General features: G+C 35.8%; 1 protein-coding gene across 2 annotated transcripts in view; it reads left to right on the top strand.

Moving 5' to 3' along the window:
- The window catches only part of STXBP5L (syntaxin binding protein 5 like), a 186,027-nt gene that overhangs the window by 74,326 nt on the left and 91,826 nt on the right, over positions 1-19,875 (top strand). For both annotated transcript variants that reach the window (XM_030447058.1, XM_008498633.1), the window contains exon 5: positions 18,177-18,311. In XM_030447058.1, the coding sequence (XP_030302918.1) occupies positions 18,177-18,311 (135 nt within the window). The remainder of the gene's footprint in view (positions 1-18,176; positions 18,312-19,875) is intronic.

Here is a 19,875-nt window from a genome sequence, read left to right as displayed (position 1 = left end):
TTTATGTATATTGAAATATTTGACTCGTCGTATTCTCACCAGGTAGGTACATTATCCACAACTTGTCATTGGTAGATCTAACACATTGTAGAGATTATTCCAGTGCATCTTGGTCTCCTTCTAGCAAAACATTTGTCAACAGAAATTTCCTATGCTTCTGGCAGTCTAAAACATTGGGTAAAATACTTGGAATCATGTTATTAGCAATACTAAAAACTTTGGCATAAAAATAAATTTTGTGTAATCACATTTTTGAACTGAGGTTTAAAAAGGATGTCATTACTTTTAATAAACGCTTAGCTAGTTATATTGCCTTTTCATAAAGCCTAGTAAATTGTGAGTAAAAAAAAAAAAAATATTTTTTATGCATATTTGAAGTAACTTATACAATCACTGCCATTTAAATAACTTCACACAAAGATTATGAGGCGAATATTCTGATGCATTGCTGCACAGTAGTATTAAAGAAGTCCAGTTTTGAATTTAAAGATAGTTTTTAGTAAGTGGAAAGAAAGAACTATGTAGGCAGTTCCTTTCTTGGGTGTCTCTAGCACTGCTATAAGCTTTTAGTTTTGTGTGTTCAAGCACTTTGCTCCAGGATAAAATATCTTGATTTTAGTAATTTTTTTTAACACACATACAAATTACTTTCAAAGAATATAACTTTCATTTTTCAAAGACTGGTTACCCATTTAGTATGTAAAATTCAAAATAAGGCTCCAGGCAAGTAGCTAAAAAGTAGGGCTAAAACCCTCATTAACTGTCTCAGTAATTTGTAAAATTTCTCTATACATGCCGAACAGATTTAAGCCTAAAAGAGAGCTTCTGTTTTTTCCTTCATATTTATGTTAGAGCACAGAAGTTATGAATTATGTGATATTCAGAAAAACATCAAATAGTGGTTGCTTTAGCTATAAAAATTTATTGCAAAATGGATACAAGGGGAATTTGGGAGGCTGATAAAGCAGGAAGATCAAGATTGATTTTCTTCAAGAAAATCAAAAGTCTTTCTTCCAACAATTGATGTCTTCTTCACTGTTGCAACACTTAAGTAATAAAAAAGATTGCATTGTCTCTTCCCTTATGTAGGGGGATATTAAAGGAAAGAAAGATTCATAGTGAAGAGAGAAAGTTTTTCTTTTGTCTTTTTTTTTTAACTTTGTAGCCCAGCAAATGTTCTGGCTTTGATGCTTCTTAAGTGGGAAGAAATGGTTGTTGACAGCAAATAGGTTTTAAAATACAGAATCACAGATTCACAGGATTGTCATGGCTGGACAATAACTCCTCCCCAAGCCTGTAGCGTCGCATGGGGTTGCTGTGACCAAAGTGCAGGACATGATTCTTGGCCTTGTTAAACCTAATTTTATTGACCATAGCCCACTGGTCCAGCCTGTCCAGGTCTCTTAGCAGAGCCTTCCTACCCTCAAGCAGATCAACGCTCCCACTCAGGTTGGTGTCATCTGCAAATTTACCAAGGAAGCACTCAGTCCCCTCATCTAGATCATTAATTAAGATATTAAACAGAACTGGCCCCAAAACAGAGCCCTGGGGAACACCACTGGTGGCCAGTTGCCATCTGGGTTGACTACAACTCTTGGGGTCCACCCATGTAGCCAATTTTTAACCCAGTGAATTTTATGAGTCTATGTCATGAACCATCAGCTTCTCTGGGAGAATTCTGTGGGAGATGGTGTTGAAGGCTTTACTAAAGTCCAGGTAGACAATGCCCAGAGACTTCCCCTTGTCCATTAGGCAGGTGACCTTGTCATAGAATGAGACCAGGTTGGTCAGGCAGGACTTGCCCTTTCCTGAGCCCATCCTGGCTGGGCCTGATCCCCTGACTGTCCTGCACTTGGCATGTGAGCACACTCAATATGAACTGCTCCATAATTTTTCCAGTCACTGAACACGTGTGTTCAGAAGAAGAAAGTGTTTGAACAGTCAAAGGCTAGTTCTTACAAGAACACCATTTATAATTTAATTTAATTTTAGGTTTAGACAGCTTTTACAGAACCAAACACAAAATTATTCAGATGAACTTTACCTATGAAAGTAGAGCATGTGGCTGCTTCAGATTTTTCTATTTGCATGTCTCTCAAGGATTTATAAAAAAACGTAATTTCATTCATATAGTATGCTTGTCTCCTTGATTTGCTGTTTTAGCTTTTTTTTTTCTGAAAAACTGGCAGATTTACTTTATGAAGTGATACAACATTATGCACTTTTATTTGAAATTTTCATATTTTATCTTCTTGTGATGAGGATGAGAATTCTATTGTTCCAAATTCTTGAATAATTTTACTTCAGTTAATTATCTTTCATGTACAATCACTTCATTCTGAGTTTGTAAAATATTTGATGCATGAACCCTACAGCTGTTAGATTCTATTTGATGGAGGAATGCTACTTAAGTCTTTAGTTATTACTCGGTTCATGAGTCTTCATAGTGTTGAACTGTTCAATTTGCAATTTGCTTCTGTTTCTTGACATTTAAGATTGCAGGATAATGCACTAAATTCTGCTCTTAGCAGTGTTTATGCAACCATTTGAATCAAATTTCCCCAAGCGTATGCATACATTCCCTCCCACCAAAGTAAAAATCATGTTTATTCTTTTCTTCAGATGTAGCAACATAGATGTAAAGAGGAGAGAACTCTTAAATACTAAGAAAAATCTTGTTTGTAAATACATTTGCAGCACACTGGTTATCGTTCATTTATCACGTAGAGTTCCATGTTAAGACACATAATGATTTATGAATAATGCTTCACTAGCAAAATGCAATTTTGTATCCATTAAATTTGCAACCTCTCCAGATTTATATTTTTCTTCTTCTGACCTATTGTTACACTGATTTGCCTTTTGTGAAGAATTTTATACGGTATGTTCTTAGTGACAAGCTGTCTCCTAGGATATTGTAGCACTGTTCAAATAATTCTGGGATATGCTGATGTAACATTAACAATATGAATTTGTCTCTGAGAATTCACTGCTCTTTCATTGTCTCTTTGAAGCCAGTGTAGGAGGAAGACTGAAGTGTGAGACATAATGGCAAAATGGCATTTTTGTTCTACAGTATAATGCCCAGAACTTTTTTGTAAATTATCATTTTGCCATGTATTGAAATACAATATTATCATCTTAAATTTCTCTTGTAGTTATTGGAATGTAATACAATACATTATGAACCTTGAAGACAGTGTAACTGTAAGGGATGTGTTTCAGTTCTTGACCCCATACTAAGTTCTCTAATGATAACACAGTTACTCAAATACATGCTTGACAGTTTCATATAGTTGATAATACATGATTAGATCTTCCATTTAGAAAGAGGAAGCACAAGTAAAACTTTTTAACCTCTGGAAACACTCTGTAAGAATCTCTCCAGTACTTTTAGAGGATACCATTATGGTGATATGCTTTATATTTATCTCTCTTTTTCCTTCTTTGATGTCATTGGAGATGTCAGGTTCATCTTCAGAAGACATTTTAGGCAAAAGAAATAATTCAGCTACTGGAATTAGGCACTTGTCTGTAGCTGCTGCAAAGAACATAAGGATTAAACTAAACCACTGAAGACTGTTATAGTCCTCACTGTTTTTTTTTAATGTGGTCAGAGCAGAACTCACCAAATACATCTTTAAATGTACAACAGTTTTTACATAGTTTTCCTATTTCAGATTAGTGCAACTGCAGTAGGAAAAAACAGCAAAGATTACAGTGTGAAATCCAGGTCCTTTAAACCTGTGTACCACCAGTGCCCTTCCACAGGAAAATCATCAGGTGACAAAATCTGTGTAACTGGCTTTGGGGCTTTGATCTGTAACTCTTTTTTCATTGTTAAGGGTATGCTGGCACATAGGAAGAGGAGTCTTTATAGGGGGGTGACTGCCAGAGCAGTGATCTCAGCTGTAACTTACTGTTAATTAGAAACATGAGATTTTGCAGTGTTTGAATAAAGTGATTGAAAGCATTACTGCAAAGAGAAGCAAAGATTAAAAACAGGTATTTTTTTATTTGGTGATTTTTCTTTCATGTATCAGTCTATATTCTTTTCTGAGAGAAGCTGAATCTTTGTCTATCTGTCTCGCTGTATCTTTGCAGGATTTTGTGTCTTGTGTTGCTAAGTGTTTACCCCATCAAAAGGACAGCAAAAGTCTATGAAATGAATGTTGGTGACTAATTGTGCAGTCTCTCTACCCATATCTGTTGATTACTGTGTTAGGGACTTGTGAGTTGCTAAACTTAGATTATCTATCTGGTTGACTGTTGAGGGAACTGAATTCCTGTGATACCTTTCCGCTCATAAATTAGCCTCCTGATTAATAACTGCAATCTCTGTATTGTTTATGTACTTTCAGATTAGTCAGAGGTCTGTTGTCAAGCATGGAAGTAATTAATAGGCTTAGTGCAGTTGCACAGCTTTTCTATACCACAAAACAGATTCTGATTACATGGTCCAGTGCAGCATTTAGCTGTTCAAAAGAACTACATAATTCATCTACAGAGCAATATTTCACCATACGATCCTGTCTGTCTTTCATAATGAAGAGACAGTTAATGGAAAGAACATAAAATTTCTCAGGTTGATGATGGAAAAAACTGAGGAAAGCAAAAGAAGCCATGCTGTTGATTGATATTTGTTTCTCGATTTTGAAGCTTTTACAAAACTTTCCTTGAGCAAATTCTTTCTTGTTGTCTTCCAAAGTTTGCATTGCGGTATTCTTTTTAGTAGCTCCTAATATATAATATAATATATAATTTAATAATAATTCTTTTTAATAGTATGTGAGCCTTCTAGTGGATTGGAGCTAAAGGGACCTTCTCAATCTAGTTCCCTGCAAACCAAACAGCTCCTATCCCTTTTATGTAGTGAACGTGCTGACTGTGTGTTGCAATCAGGTGATGCTGGTCCCGTATGTTTCCAGTAAGAAAGGCTTTAAGTTAACATTCAAAATGCTGTTTATTGGAACTAGCACTGTAAAGAATGAGACACCAGTAGACAGCCTTACATCCCAATAGATGCTGGGTACCCCTAGTTGAGCCTTTCTCCTGCAGCCAAGTACCATGTGCAGCACAACACAGCCCGAAGGCCACGCTGTACCTGCAGCCCAGCCCACCACGGGCTTAGGTCTACTCAGGTTAACTACTGGGTGAACCACTGACTCCTCCGCCTGTAGCAGTCACACAGACAAGACTGTGACACTATTATAGAATTACTATTTGAGCTTGAGTCCACTATTCCTATTAGGAAAAATTGCCCCATGCTAATTTCATTCTTCTGATAGCAAGGAACCTTCCAGCTTCAAGACTAAATTTCTTTTACGACAGTTTTATTCCTATTTATTATGATATCCTGTTATCCATATTGTCATGCATTTTAAATGTTTTGTATCTCCTTTGCAGTTAAACAGCTCAGTCATATTCATTCATAACCTGCTTTTTTTTTTTTTTCACTGCAAAAATCAAGTTTCTATGTTTTCCTTTATAAATCTCTCTTTGCTCTCATTTCTTTTCATTGGCCTTTCACCTCATACCTGTTCTCACCGAGCTGATGGTTAGACAAGGAAATACATTCTAGATAGGGTCCCATCTGTGCTGTGGACAGTGACAATACCATTTTCTTTTGTAATCTCTGCAGGAATCTGTTTACTGATGCATAGCATAATAACATCTTGCTTTCACATGGTTTCATCTTATTGGTGCTTGTGGTCATGCTGTGATTGACTAATATACCCATTACATTTCTTCACTGATGTAAATCTAGCTGGCAGGGAATGTCCTGCTTTTCCATGCAAAGCTTCATGACTGGAAACAAATTGAGACAAGCGAGATTGAAATTATATTTTCCTATCACTTCTGTATCATGAATTTCAACCAAAAAGTGGAAGTTCTTATTCTTTGAATCTGAGGGCTTGCATTTTAAACTTCATTCCATTTCTTGTATTTGTTTAGATTGCCCTTTCTCTGTAATATTGTGTCCCTAAGAGGTTTCATTAGCATTAGTACCAAGATAATATATGAAATTACAAGGTTAGTTCTAAACTAATACTTGAGAATCTCTCAAATTTCCAGTAAAATATTGCCTTGACAATAAAATTAAGTGGAAAATATACAGTAAAATTTTAATTTCATAGTGTTGACTTTTATAAATGCTATGTTTAATTTTGACATATGGTAGATTTCTTACAGTTGGCATATTATGGAACAACCTACCTTTGATTAACTTACCTTCACTATTTTAAGATAACTTTTCAAACTGTGTCCTTTGAAGTCAGAATCTTACTTAGTGTTTATTTTTAAGTATATTTGATCAAGTAGTAATAACATTACAGTGACAACAGTATGGATGACAGCATGGCTTCACTTTATTTCTATCATTTTACAAGTTTTATTTTGCTTCTTGGGTAATTACAATTTACTGGGAAGATGTGGAACACTGTCTGAATTGGTGCCACTGCAGAGAAAGTTCTGCAAGAATATAACCTGGCTAGTTTAAAACTAGTTTGGTTTTCTTTATGCTTAAGTTACACCAGGATAGGTATTACACCCATATCATCTTTTATCATCACTGGCTGTTAACTAGAGCCATCTGTTGCTATTTCCAGGAATATCTAGACCTTACAATTATTAGCAATACTTGTTTTCTTATCTGTACATGATGCAATAAAGTAATTACAGAAGTCAGTCATATTTTTCATTCTAAAATAATACAAATATCTCCATATCCAGGTCCAACATTGAATTTAAGAACATATCTTCTTTTTTATATGGTGACTTTCACATTCTTTCCCCAAAGCAATTTTCATTCCATCAGGGTTCTGACAATATTATTTTCAGTTTCATTTCAATTCAAAATATCCTTAAGAGCATTAAGCCACTGTGTATGTGTTTAAACTTATTTGCCAAACAGCTTTTATTAAGACAAGTAAGTCTTTTGGAGATGGTTAAGATGTGTTTTTACACAGATCTGTACATAACAGTCCTATTTCCATAATAAGACTTGAAAAATTCAATAATAATGTGAGCACAGTATATAGTAATTTAATTTTTGGTAACTTCTCAAAAAAGTCTCAAAACAGCAAATACAGGTACTATTTTACATCATTTACACATATATATGTTCATTATAAAAAGCATGCATCCAGAACTGAAGAAAGCATGTGACAAAATCTGATTAATAAATTGGCAAATGTTTTTATCTTTCAGTAATCAGTTGCACATCAATTCACTTTTCCCTCATGTTGCTGAATTAAAAGTAAGTTAACAGAAAGGGGCTGATATGCTGTATTTTACTTGCTCTTAAAGATAGCTGCTCTACTTAATTGCATAAGGACCAAAAAAACTGAAAGGTTACTTACAGCCATTCACTTATACTGTCTCCCTATTACTAAAACTGTACCAGAGAGCCTCTACTTCCCCCAGTCGACCCCTGAGCTCTTATTTTGATTTAATACTTTATTTAAAGCTTTCCACATAAAATATTATGCCAAATACAGAAAAGATCTTTGTAATTTCATATGGGACTGTGGAAAGCATATCAAGTGATGGTTTATAAGCAAGAATTCTCTCAACCCTAAAATATCAAAATCACTCTTTCTAGCTAGTTAGTAGGCCCAATGTTGTGGCTATAAAACCAGCATAGTTAAGATATTTGAGAAGTGACATTTACTTAAGACAGATAATTAAACAACTTTATAAATTTGCTATGTGCATGTTTGTGATTGCACATATCATGCTCTTTAGAACTGCTGGGGAAAACAACCAAACTTGAGAAATGTGGGTTGGACTACTGGGTACTGAGATGGATTGGGAATTGGCTGAAGGACAGAGCCCAGAAAGTTGTGGTCCATGGGGCTGACTCCAGCTGGAGGCCTGTGACTAGTGGAGGGTCCTGTCCTGTTCCATATATACATCAGTGATGTACACTAAATGAAAGAATAGAGTGTATCATGAGCAAGTTCACTGATTGATGATACCAAACTTGGAAGGGTGGCTGACATGCCAGAAGGCTGTGCCGCCTTCCAGTGTGACCTGAACGGGTTGGAGAGCTGAGTGGGAGGAAACCTAATGAAATTCAGTATAGGCAAGAGTAGAGCACTCCGTCTGGGGAAGAACAACTCCATGTGCCAGTACAGGTTAGGGACTGGCCCTGCTGAAAGCAGCTCTGGGACTCATGATGGACAGCAGGCTCTCTGTGAGCCAGTAATGTGCCCTCACAGATATGAGAGCCAATGCCATCCTGGTGTGCATAAAGAAGAGTGTGTCCAGCAGGTTCAGGGAGGTTATCCTCCCCCTCTAATCTGTCCTGGTGAGGCCCCATCTGGAGTACTGTGTTCAGGTCTGGAGTCTTCAGTTCAAGAAGGACAATTAACTACTGAAGGGAGTCCAGCACAGGGCCACTAAGGTGATGAAGGGACCAGAGCATCAGCCCCATGAGGAAAGAGGCTGTTTAGCTTAGAGAAAAGGAGGCTGAGGTGGAATCTCATTGATGTTTATAAATATCTAATGGGTAGGTGTCAGGAGGATGGGGACAGACTCTTCTCTGTGGTGTATAGTGACAGGACAAGGGGTAGTGGTCACAAACTGGCACACAGGAGTTTTAACCAGAATAGGAGAAAATACTTCTTTATTCTGAAGATAAAAGAGTACTGGAAAAAATTTCTCAGGGAGGTTCTTGTCTCCATCCCTGGAGACATTCAGAACCTGCCTGGTTGTGTTCCAGTGTAATCTGCTAGGGGATCCTGCTGTAGGCAGGCAGTTGAACTAGATGATCTCCAGAGGTATCTTCCAACCCCTACCATTCTGCGATTCGGTGTGAAAAATGCATAGCTAGGACAATTACTTGAGAACAACAGTACTGGACCTATAGAATCTTCTGGCTTGACAGACCCTCTTTTCCAATTTACATTTTCCTCTATGTCACTGTGGCTGTAGTTCCTTCTATTATTTCTATGAGAAAACAGGTATTTCTTGGGAATTCTAGTTTGCAAAACTTTTGATTTTTACATCATTAGGGAAGTTCTTATATAACTTTCCTGTTCAATAGGGAATATATATACACACATATATCATTTAATTTTCATGTCATCTGCCCACCTCTTATTGACCACCTAAGTAACTTAAGTGTGGGTTTCTTTCCTTAGAAAAAAGTCCTTAAGCTCTTAGCAGCAGAAGACATAATATTGCTATATGGTGCAAAGCTTTGAGATCATACTCTGAGCAGTTTGCTTTTTGTTTCTAACACTGTGTAGAAAATAAAGCAGTTTTGTCAGTGCCTTTCTACTTTTTTTGAGAAAACACAGGGTAGCATGTTATGTTGTTTTCAGATAAAGTCTGTGTTGATAAATTGCTCTAAAGCCAGGTGTGGATAGCAAAATTTCCAGTACTTGCATACAGGCATGTATTGAACAACTGTGTTTTGTGGCTTTAGTCATAACAGATGAGAAGTCAAATATTGTAATAAAGAAATGCATCATCTACTTCATGTCATACATACCGGTATTAGAGGGGAGCAAAAAAAAAAAAAGTCTTTCAAAATTTAAACAAGTTCAGAGAGTATAAATGGTCTTCTTTACCAGTGGGAAATTTCAGCTTGCTACTCTTTTATTATAGCTACTGAAGTTCTGTGGGTTTATTTTTTTAAGTTTTCAAATTTAAGTCTTTAGACATCTTTTGTAGTGCTGTTCATGTCTGTCCCTTGACCCATGTTACGTGAGATTTCCAGTCATATATTAAAGCAGTGAAGAACATGCACTTTTTCTGATGCAGTAAATAATTTGGTTTTTGGAAGCCACACCTCTCCTCTCCTGCGCAGGCACGTGGCAGCTTTAAGCAGAATCCAATGCAATCATTTAGGATCCTTTTCCTTCTGTCACAATAAACTCTGGGCGTTATTCCAGTAAATCAGAAATAGAGCTAGTAATGTCAGTGTTGAGATTATCTCATCAAAGAGTACATGAGCAAGGAAGAGTAGAGAGGCTACAGACTGCAGAAAAACAAGGACTGTTAATCACAGAGTCCCTGTCTACTGAAGCATAACAAATGAGAACAGCTGGTCTCCAGTAAGTCTACATGATTTTAATTGATGGAAGCCATTAAGAGAAAAGAAGTATGTATACATAGAAAAAGTATACACATCTGAAAATGCACGGTTTTCAACGATACCTCAATTTCAGTAGTTTAGCATCAACCTAGTAGTAGACAGGGATTCAAAATAACTTGGTTGATATGAAAATAGGTTTTAAAATCATTATAGCAAGACTGCACGATATAAACACATTTGTATTTGTTGCAGCCAAAAGGAGGTAAATCTAGTTTACTTTTCTGAAAGCTATATAAAGCCAAGCTGTTTAGCATAAGACAAGTTTCAGTCTTTTAGGTGTGAGCTAAGTCCCAATTTACTTTTTTTGAAACTATGAGATAGGGAAGCAAAAATGTATTTTCAGTGCTGGGTGAAAGGATGAGAGAAACTCCACCTTTAAGTATTTTGTTGGGTTAGGTTTTTTTGTTTTGTTTCGTTGAATGTGTTTTGGTTTGGTTTGGTTTTGAATTTTTTTTGGTTTTGGTTTTTCTACAAAACCAGTGTAAGAAATAAATAAAAAACTTTGTCTTTTGGGAACATCATGTCCTTCCATCTTTTGTTTTTTGGTTTTCATTTCTTTCTAAGAAACTCAGTGGCTGCTATTGGTGGTCTCCATTGCCCATCACTGTCACTATGTTTGGTACTGTAACTTTTTTTTTTACTTAACCTTCAAAGAAATTAATGGAGAACAAGTAAAATACTAAAAATATGAAAGCAATTTTGCTAGTCTGTGACAATGTATGTTGTCTTTCCCCTAAAAGACAAAAGCAAGAGCCTCTTTGCCAAGTTTGTTTCAGTGATTTGCACACTTTACTAATTTTGCAGAACATGTATTCTTATTTTCTTGTCTGATGGCCTGAGTTGACATCGCAAACAAATTGGAAGCCAATGAAAAGTATGCTGGTTTCTATTTTTTTAGAGTTTTTTTATAACTGTTTAGGGAGCAAGTTTATTTCCTTGTCTGTCTTTCTTGGTTCCAAGCCTGCAGGTTATAGCTGTTCAATCTGCTGCATTGTTTTTCTGTAATATTAAAGATCTAGCCAGGCTAGGGCTAGGGAGGCTAGGGCTAGGGCTAGGGAGAATATGACACTGTCATTGTCAGTGATCCTATTCCCACACATAAAGCATCCCAGTAAGTTTACAGTCAAAACTTTAGAAGGAGGTTAACAAAAAAGGGGTATCTTTTTCTGTGCATTTGTCCAAGGAAGGAACAAACTTTCTGTCATACCGGAGATTAAACAAATGATTTGTAGCACAGGCTACAAAGTTTGCCATCTCCCTGCACATTGGCATTTCAAGAGCAATATTAAGTTGTCCTGAAACTCCAGTAATGCTAGTTAACATGACGCAGGGCTGCTGCTGAGCCACATAGCCACTTTGTTGCTTCGGCTGGGAATTTAAATATGTGCATTTTGTATTATAGGAAGTTAAAGTGCAGCTGTCTTTTCATGTGTATTATAGGATGTGGAACGGGCTGGGATGAACTTCTATGAAGTTGTAAGGTTAGTTGTAAGAAATAAAGCAATTGCATGCTGTGTATTTTGTGCTAGTAAAGTGCTCATGGTAACCTCAGAAGCCTTTGTCTAAATACAGAAGTCCAGTCTTTATTCAAGGGACATCCTCAGATTTTCTGATCTAATAACATGTAATGTTTCTAACATATTTTTGTATATGCTTTCTCTGATTTGTACTAGGTTCTTTTGAGTTTCCTACTTGTAAATAATTAATTAACACCCATTATAAATGCTCATATACTTGCCACACTTATATTTTGTGTAGTTAACATCAGCTTTTATGTCTAAAGTATTTATGGAATGTTGTGAACTATTAATTATGGCTGTGATTGCAAATTCTCATGACATAGTAAGCTTATAATTAAAAAATGGGCCTGACTTTAGGCTTATAGGGTTATTTCACATGTCCAGAAGTTTTGCATAGGGAATTCCATCTTTTGAAGAAACATGGACTCTCAGTTGCATTAGTAGAAAAGAAGAAAAATGAGGAACTGAATATATTATTGACAGTGCTTTCCTTTGTACTTTGTAATTTAGTTTTTAGTTCTTTGAAGGATTAATAATCAGTCCCAATTTCTAAAAATCAGTATGTTTCAGAATGTGCCAGTAAATCCAAAGAAAAAAGAAACTGGGGTAAGAACAAAACCGAAATATCTTGAGATAGAAATAGTTTTCCAACTGCATTTCTTAACATTTTTTCTCTATCTTCTATTCCTCTTTCTTATTCTTGTAGCTTGTCTAAGTGTAGTATTTAAAAATACAAAATACAAGCCAAAAATACATGCATCTTAAACTTGGAAAGCAGCAGTGGACCTCCAGCCCGTTGACACATCTTTGTTAAACCAAGTAATTCTGTATCTATCAGCACCATTTAAACCTGTTTGCCTGAAATTAGACAAGAAAGTTTAAATGGTTTCTCAAATTATTTTTCTGGTATTTATAGAAATGAGGAGGGTTATGTGTCTGTTAATTGTGTACAGTGCTTTTGCTAATAGCTACACAAATATTTTGCTTAGGATATATTTGTATTGAAATTATATTGAAATTGAAATTTAGATACGGAATCCCTATTTGCTATACCTCAGCATTTCATAGGGAATCTTCCATCAGTGAAGTTCTTTAAATCAAAACAGGCATCTTTCAGTTAGTAGGTCTAGTTCAAGTGGTAATTAATTTGAACTCCTGTAACCATGTTAAGCAGAAGACAGGAGCCTCAAAGCCACTGATTAAATTATCGCTGTTGTACAAATAGTGACCATAATGAATGCTTGTAGCTGAAGTGATATAAACTAAAGACAAAGAAACCTGTTTGGTGAACTGATTGAGGAGACTGAATGATCTGAGAGGGATGTTGGGAGGCAGAGGCACAGCACTGGAAAGTGATTGTTACCACTGCTTTGGCTCCATATTTTATTCATGTTTCTTTGTAAGGAACATGTACTTCATGTAAAGCAATTAATTTTAATGTCTCTTTCTTTAAAACATTGATCTCCACAGACTACATAAAGGGACTAAGCTTAAATAATGTCTTCAAGTGGTCCTAATGTTTGCAATATTGATAGTTCAATCAGGAAATGGGCACGCTAGCATGGGAGTTGGATGCTGACTTGTTTCACAGTGTAATTGTTAAACAGTTTGTGTTTGCCATTAAAAACCTAGAATTTATTGCTAGAGATAGTTCAATGAGTAGTTTTAGACAAAACAGTCACATTCAGCTCCTGCTAATTTGATGGATAAAAAGAACTAATTTCTAATTATTACATTCTTGATTAGATATCATGACTTAAAACAAGGAATATTTGAGCAGTCTGTATAACACTCAACTGGAAAAAATCAGAGGTGAAAATATTCATGCAGTACTTTGAGAATATAATTTACCTTAATGTTCCTCTTGTGTTCGGGTATATCTAAGTAACAGTGGGGTTTAATACTCCAGGATACAATGCAATTCATGTACAATGTGTTTTCAGCTCTACTTCACTTTTGTCTAAATAAGTAATTGAAACTTAAAATAAGGACTGATTGATTGTAATTACAAATAAGTGTTGGCTGGTGATGCTAACAGAAAAAATGTAAACCAGGAGATTTTCCATAAATTACAACTTATTCACACCTTTGAAAAACAGGCAGACCACAAGAATTAGTGTCAAAGGCATGTATGGATCATTCACTGTCTGCTAAGGATCTGCATGTTTGGGCCTACTATATATTTTTTAAATGATCTTGTGTGGTATCTGAAGAATCCTGTGTGAATAGTAGAAAATTTAATGTTGTGGTGCAGTATTGCTGAGACCCCAGAAGGAAAAACTGCCCAGATGGACTGCTGTGTATTTTGTTTAACTTCTAGTTTAAGTTATTAACTGGCATGACTATTTTCTGTACTCTTATGTCACCGTAGAGGTTTTCTGCCTTCCTGGGACTTTCTGGTATATAAACACTCAAACAGTCCATGTTGCAGGGGAAGCACTTCATTTCTATGCATAGACTCAAGTGCCCACATCTGTCTGGGGAACTGCACAACCATCTGCTGCAAACTCATCACATGGTACGGATGGCAGACTTCATGGGCTGCTGCTATTGTACATGTCTTTTACATATCTTACAGAGGTGATGACCTCCAAATTTATATGCAATACAGGGAGAAGAGTAAATACTTCCAGAGGACAAGTAGCTTATAGTTTACATCCTTTGCCTACTCTTCTGGAGGCAACTCCTTTTCTTTTTGTCTATAGCTTTAGCCTGGGCATCTGTTTATGCTCTTCAGGTCAGCTACAAATTACTCAGCTTGAATAGATGTCTGAGTCTTCTTGTGTGCATTCCAGGACTTAAAGCACTAATATCAGCTATAATATTCCCCTGTGAACTATCAGAAAAGCAAACCTACACTTTCTGAGAATACTGGCTATCTCTGCTGGGACAATGCACTGTAAATTGGCTATTTCTGATAATCATCAGTGAGTTTTACATTGTGGTTTGCTGCTAAAAATTTTTAATATCCTAATTTCTGTCTGAATTTCTGTTAAGTGATCCATGTTGAACAAATTCTCCGGTCTCTATTTAATTGAATTCCATGTTATTTCAATCAGATTGACAATCTGATTAAATTCTGTGAGAAGCACTTCATATTGTCATAAATCATTACAACCCCTACCAAAAAAAAAAAACCAACAAACCACAAACGCATTTCTTTCCGGTTAATTGACTGGTTTTTGTAAAGCATCAAAGGACATCTTAATTTGCCTGTCGGATACATGACTAATAGAGGGATACGCTTCATCCACTATAAAAACTACACTATGAGTCTTTATAGTTTTTTCTTGAAGAAATCGTTATGTAATTTCAGTACTTACTGAAATAGGTGTTCATTAAAATCCTGAGGCTTGCTTCAAAGCTTTCAAGCATCAAAGTTGAGTTAATATTTTCTGTAGAAGTGAAAAATCAATAACACATAAAGCAGTTTGCATTTAATTTATGTAACATAGAAGAAAAATACTTCATAGGGGTGCTTAGTTTTCTGAGAATGTGAAAATCATGTGGCTTTGTGCTGTACCATATTAAAATGCCTACTGATCCCTATGCTCTGGTAGTTTTGTTAGATATTTGGATTGTCTTTAAGAGAATAGCATTTTCTTCTAAGTGCACATGTTGTAAAGGTGGTATTTAATCCTGTGTAATAACAGTTTGGGTAAACAATGTATACTCACAGGGTAGTTTGCATTGTAGAAGAAAGAACATGCAGAATACTTTATGTGGCTGTCCCATAAATTCTAGTATCAGAACAAAATGAAGTTATTAAAGATGAAAAAAGTGATCTTAAGAACACAGGAAAATTTGTAGTGATTTTCTTCGTTCTTTATCGACACTTAATACTCTTGTGGTCCTTATATATATCCAGACTCAACTGCTGGTGCCTGGGATTTCAGATAGGCCAGTGGAAAATAACGTGGTAACTGCTGGGCAGTATTTAGTTCTTTAGTCTGATTTTTCTCTTACTGTAGGACCTTGCTCTTCAACCATACGATTTTGAAATTTTAAACCTAAAATGGGCAAATGAGGGACATACAGTAGCTGGGAAATAAAGACACCCATTTAGTCTGATGGTTATTGTGGCAATAAATGCTAGATAAAAGCCTAGGGTTAGATTTCAAAATGGAAAAAAAGCAGACCAAAGCAGCCTCATCTGGTGTCTGAGGTGATTTTGAGACTTTATTCATAATCAGAATATTGGATTCAGTCTTGCACTTTGGAGACCAAGTTTTCTGCAGTACACCATACTGTCTTTGAATGAATTTATCAGATGACTGAAAATTAATGTGATCCTAGGGAGACTTGAACCTGCTTGGTCTGATGACACAACTACAAGAATATGGAATAGCAGCATTCAAGTCAACCAGGGTTCACTTTTTAAATCCGGACTTATTTGCCAGTCCCTGGACAGATAAGTTTTCAAAGTCATAAATATTTTCTCTTCCTGTAATTTTAACGGTTTACTCCAAACAAGTGCTGAATGCATGTCAGTGTGAAGTGGTTAAGTGGATTTATCAACCAGAGCCCAGGCAGGTCACATGGACTGGGACCTAACAGAGCACACATATGCTTTGGAGTGCAAGAAAGAAAAGCAGAGCTAGTACAGAAATCAAAGAAGAAAACAAAATTGGTCTAGATACTAATTGAACCAGAAGTGTAGCAAATGGTAGCATCTGAAGAGAAAGCAAAAACATTTGAGTTGTTTAGTTTAAAGAGAATGAAAAAGAGATGTGAAAATCAGCTTCACGTTTGTAGAAACTGCCAAAGGTAAAAGGCAAATGTTTTTGCATATGTTATGAACAGTTCAATAAAGTGAACAGCTTTAACTCCTGAAAGGAATATAGAGGTGGCCTACACATTTTGAAAATTTTTCTATTAGTTATTTGTTGATCTGACTGCATCCACAATATAAGTTCTAAATTGCTGCTTGAAGGCATTTTCATTTATGCGTACTGAACTGTAATTTCTGTTCTCAAAGCAATTATCTTGAAAAGCTTGGTTCTCTTTCCTCTAACGGCACTGGAATTATTGAAGAAACTATAAATGTTAAAATATGGTCCAGTACAGATGGCCAGAAGAAAGTCTATATGATATTTATTTCTCACTTGGATCAACAAAACAAGATATCTGTGATGAGTGAGCCTTATTCTAGATTCATGATTCAGTAATATTTTTCCCCAGAAATTAAGATGTCAAGACTGCATATTTCAAATGTGTTCAATCCAGTGCGATACATAAAGCCAAAAAAAAAAGATTTCCTCACTTGAATTAGTTCAATATTAAATGTTGTGGCACATGATTACTTGGAAGCCTGGAAGACTTAAGAACTATCAGAATACTGTGTAGAGTCTGTTTGGAATCTTTTTATTTGTTGTGAGTAGCTTGCAGGTATCAAATAGAGAAATTTGTATAAATATTGAACAATTCCAGTAATTCAAAGAACAGCAAATGTTCTGCTCAGAGGACTTCACATGACTGAGAAGGCCAAATTTCTATAAAATAACCAGCACACCTTTGACTCCTTTATAATTAATTCAGAAATGTTGCTTTACCATAGGAATAAAGTACTGAAATGTGGATGGTTTTAGGTACTGGTTATATATTTGTGGGGGAGACAAGTGTCAAGGTTAAAAATTATTGCATAACTGTTAAATAAAGTTTGTATATTAAAGGTATAGATTGCCTTTTTGTGGAAATGAACGATGATTGTGATAATCATGTAAAATGTGTGCATTTTGTTAAAATTCATTACTCTATACCATAATATCAGATTAAATTTCAGTCTCCGTAGATAGCATGAATTTGATTATGTTTCAGTAGCAAATGTTTTTTTAATCTCATAGATTTAGTTTTGCTTGAATATGTGTAATATGTATATAATAATTATAATACTAGGGAAACCTGATTGTACTCAGAGTGTGTAAAAACTTTCATATGGTATCATGAAAAACTATCATGACATCTTTCCAAGCTAATACAGCACTGGTGCATCACCCTTTAAGAGTAATATGAGTTTTGGATTTAGTGTGTCTGTGATACAATATTTAACTGCACATGGTAGTGCTCTTATCTAGTACACTACTCTCCCAAGCAGCCAAAAAGTGAATGCTCTCTTTTGTGAATGATGATGTTACACTTCTGCTGTACGAAACATTAATTCTGATGTTGTCCATTAATTTCAGTTTGTTGAACTTGAAAAATTGCCTATTCAAAGAAAGAAAATAAGAAAGCCTAACTTCAGAGTCTTAGATGCTATCATAGTGCAATTTACTTATTCATGGAGATAACATGACTGAGTTCAGTGTTCAAGTGATATGTCTCTTTTTTCCTGCCCTTAATATAGGCTGGCAGGATGGCCTTATTTTGTTCCTGTTCTCTTTAATAATTTCTCTAGAGATGACCTCCAAAAGCTGCACATTCTTCAGAATGCTGTGCCTGCTGGGCTTTTCTCAAGTTGTAGAATGGAAAGAACAAATATTTCATCTGCAGAAATGTTAAAAAATACTGTTGATGCAAAATTCAGACATTTTGTTTTTGTTTTTCCTTTCCAGAATTACTTACTGCCATCTACCTTTCCAGAGTAAATGGCTTTATGTTGGAACCGAGAGGGGAAACACACACATTGTAAATATCGAGTCCTTCATTCTTTCTGGATATGTTATCATGTGGAACAAGGCTATAGAACTGTAAGTCCAGGCATTTTTGCATTTGTCTCTGTGATAATTTTTGTAGCTCTCTTAAGATAATTTTTTAAGTTATAAATTTTTTTCTACAAATATTGAAAAATCTTTTGGAATCCCTTTATTTTAGTGAGTGCATGTGCAGTATTAACTGTTTTATTACAGGACATTAGAAATTCGTATGTATGAAAGAGACCATCTAGTTATATATAAAAAAAAGTTATTTGGCAATATTTTAAACTATGAAGTTCTATGAAATACAGTTAACTGTTAATCTCACAAATTCAGATTTTGCCATTTTTAGGTGGGTAGTTTGCGCACCAACACCCTATGAAGAGAATAATGAAGTATTTTGGCCTGTCGACTCTATGAAGAACTCTATGGAGAACTTCATTGAACTGTAGAATCATTTAGATGGCAAGGGACTAGAGTTCTCCTTGTCCAAACCTCCTGCTTGGCAGAGTGCTAGTCCTGAAGTTTAATCAAGCTCATCAGAAACTGGCAGTGATAGGAAAGTTGATAAGTGTCTGTTAAATAGACACCCTACAAGAGGTGCCTGTCTCACCCATATGAGATGGAGGGAGACATACAAAAGCCTGAGTGGAGTAAGTATATGCTTTCTGCAAGTAAAAGGCTCAGCAGAAACAAAAACTCCATTGTCTGCTCTTTCCTCTTTGAAGTCACAGCAGGAAGAATTTCTGTAGGCAAATTCAGAGTAGACAGTGTGCTTCATGCCCTTTCTGAGATGTCTGCTTCATGTTGTGAGGAACATCTCACCTTTGGCAGTAAGCTGAAATTTGCCAACCTTAGTGAACCAAGAGGAGGGTAAGATGAGAGATAGAGGCCTACAGTGGTGGATATAATTCTCTACCCCAAACAGAGGTCACATTGATAGCAAACACTTTTCTCCAAAATTATCCCCTTACCCTGTTTTTTTCTCTGCTGTAATTGCTGACTTTTACTAATCATTGTGTCCCCTTGGTTGACACAGAACTCATGCTTCTTTTTCTTTCCTCTCCTTTGTCCCCACTAAACTTAATAGGCAGCATCATAAAAATGTAGTTTTATCTTCATCGGAGACAAAAACAAGGATTCAAATTATAATCAAGATTTAGACAGTCTGCTGATAATCTTTTGTCCAGTTCTCCATTTTGGGATGCTTGTTTGTCTTGTCTTTGTTAAGACTCCTGCTCAGTAGTTTTAGCTGAAAAAATTACGTCTAGAAAATGTACTTTAATCAAAACCAGAATTAATCTGTTGATTTTTATGAGTTTTTCAGGTGAAAAGTATCTTAATTATTTTCTTTTTCACTTTGCTTTGGTGATTGCTAGATGGGCTAGGTGCTGCACAAGAAGCTACCTTTTCAGAACCTTTTAGTAAACAAGTAGCCTCTCCTATCTTTGTGTTGCTGATTCAGGACTATACCTAGATTTTGCCAGGTTTTTTCTTTCATATATCGTTAAAAGTGATGACAATATAATACATAGAGCCCTCATCCCCTCAAGTACTTGGAGGTGCTGAGTGGTTACCATAAGGCTTCTTCTTCTAATAAGCTAATTAGCCATTTGCT

The sequence above is a fragment of the Calypte anna genome, chromosome 1, assembly GCF_003957555.1.
Source record: "Calypte anna isolate BGI_N300 chromosome 1, bCalAnn1_v1.p, whole genome shotgun sequence".
NCBI classification, from domain to species: domain Eukaryota; kingdom Metazoa; phylum Chordata; class Aves; order Apodiformes; family Trochilidae; genus Calypte; species Calypte anna.
Note: the sequence above shows the minus strand (reverse complement) of the source record. Positions and strands in the feature narration are given on the sequence as shown.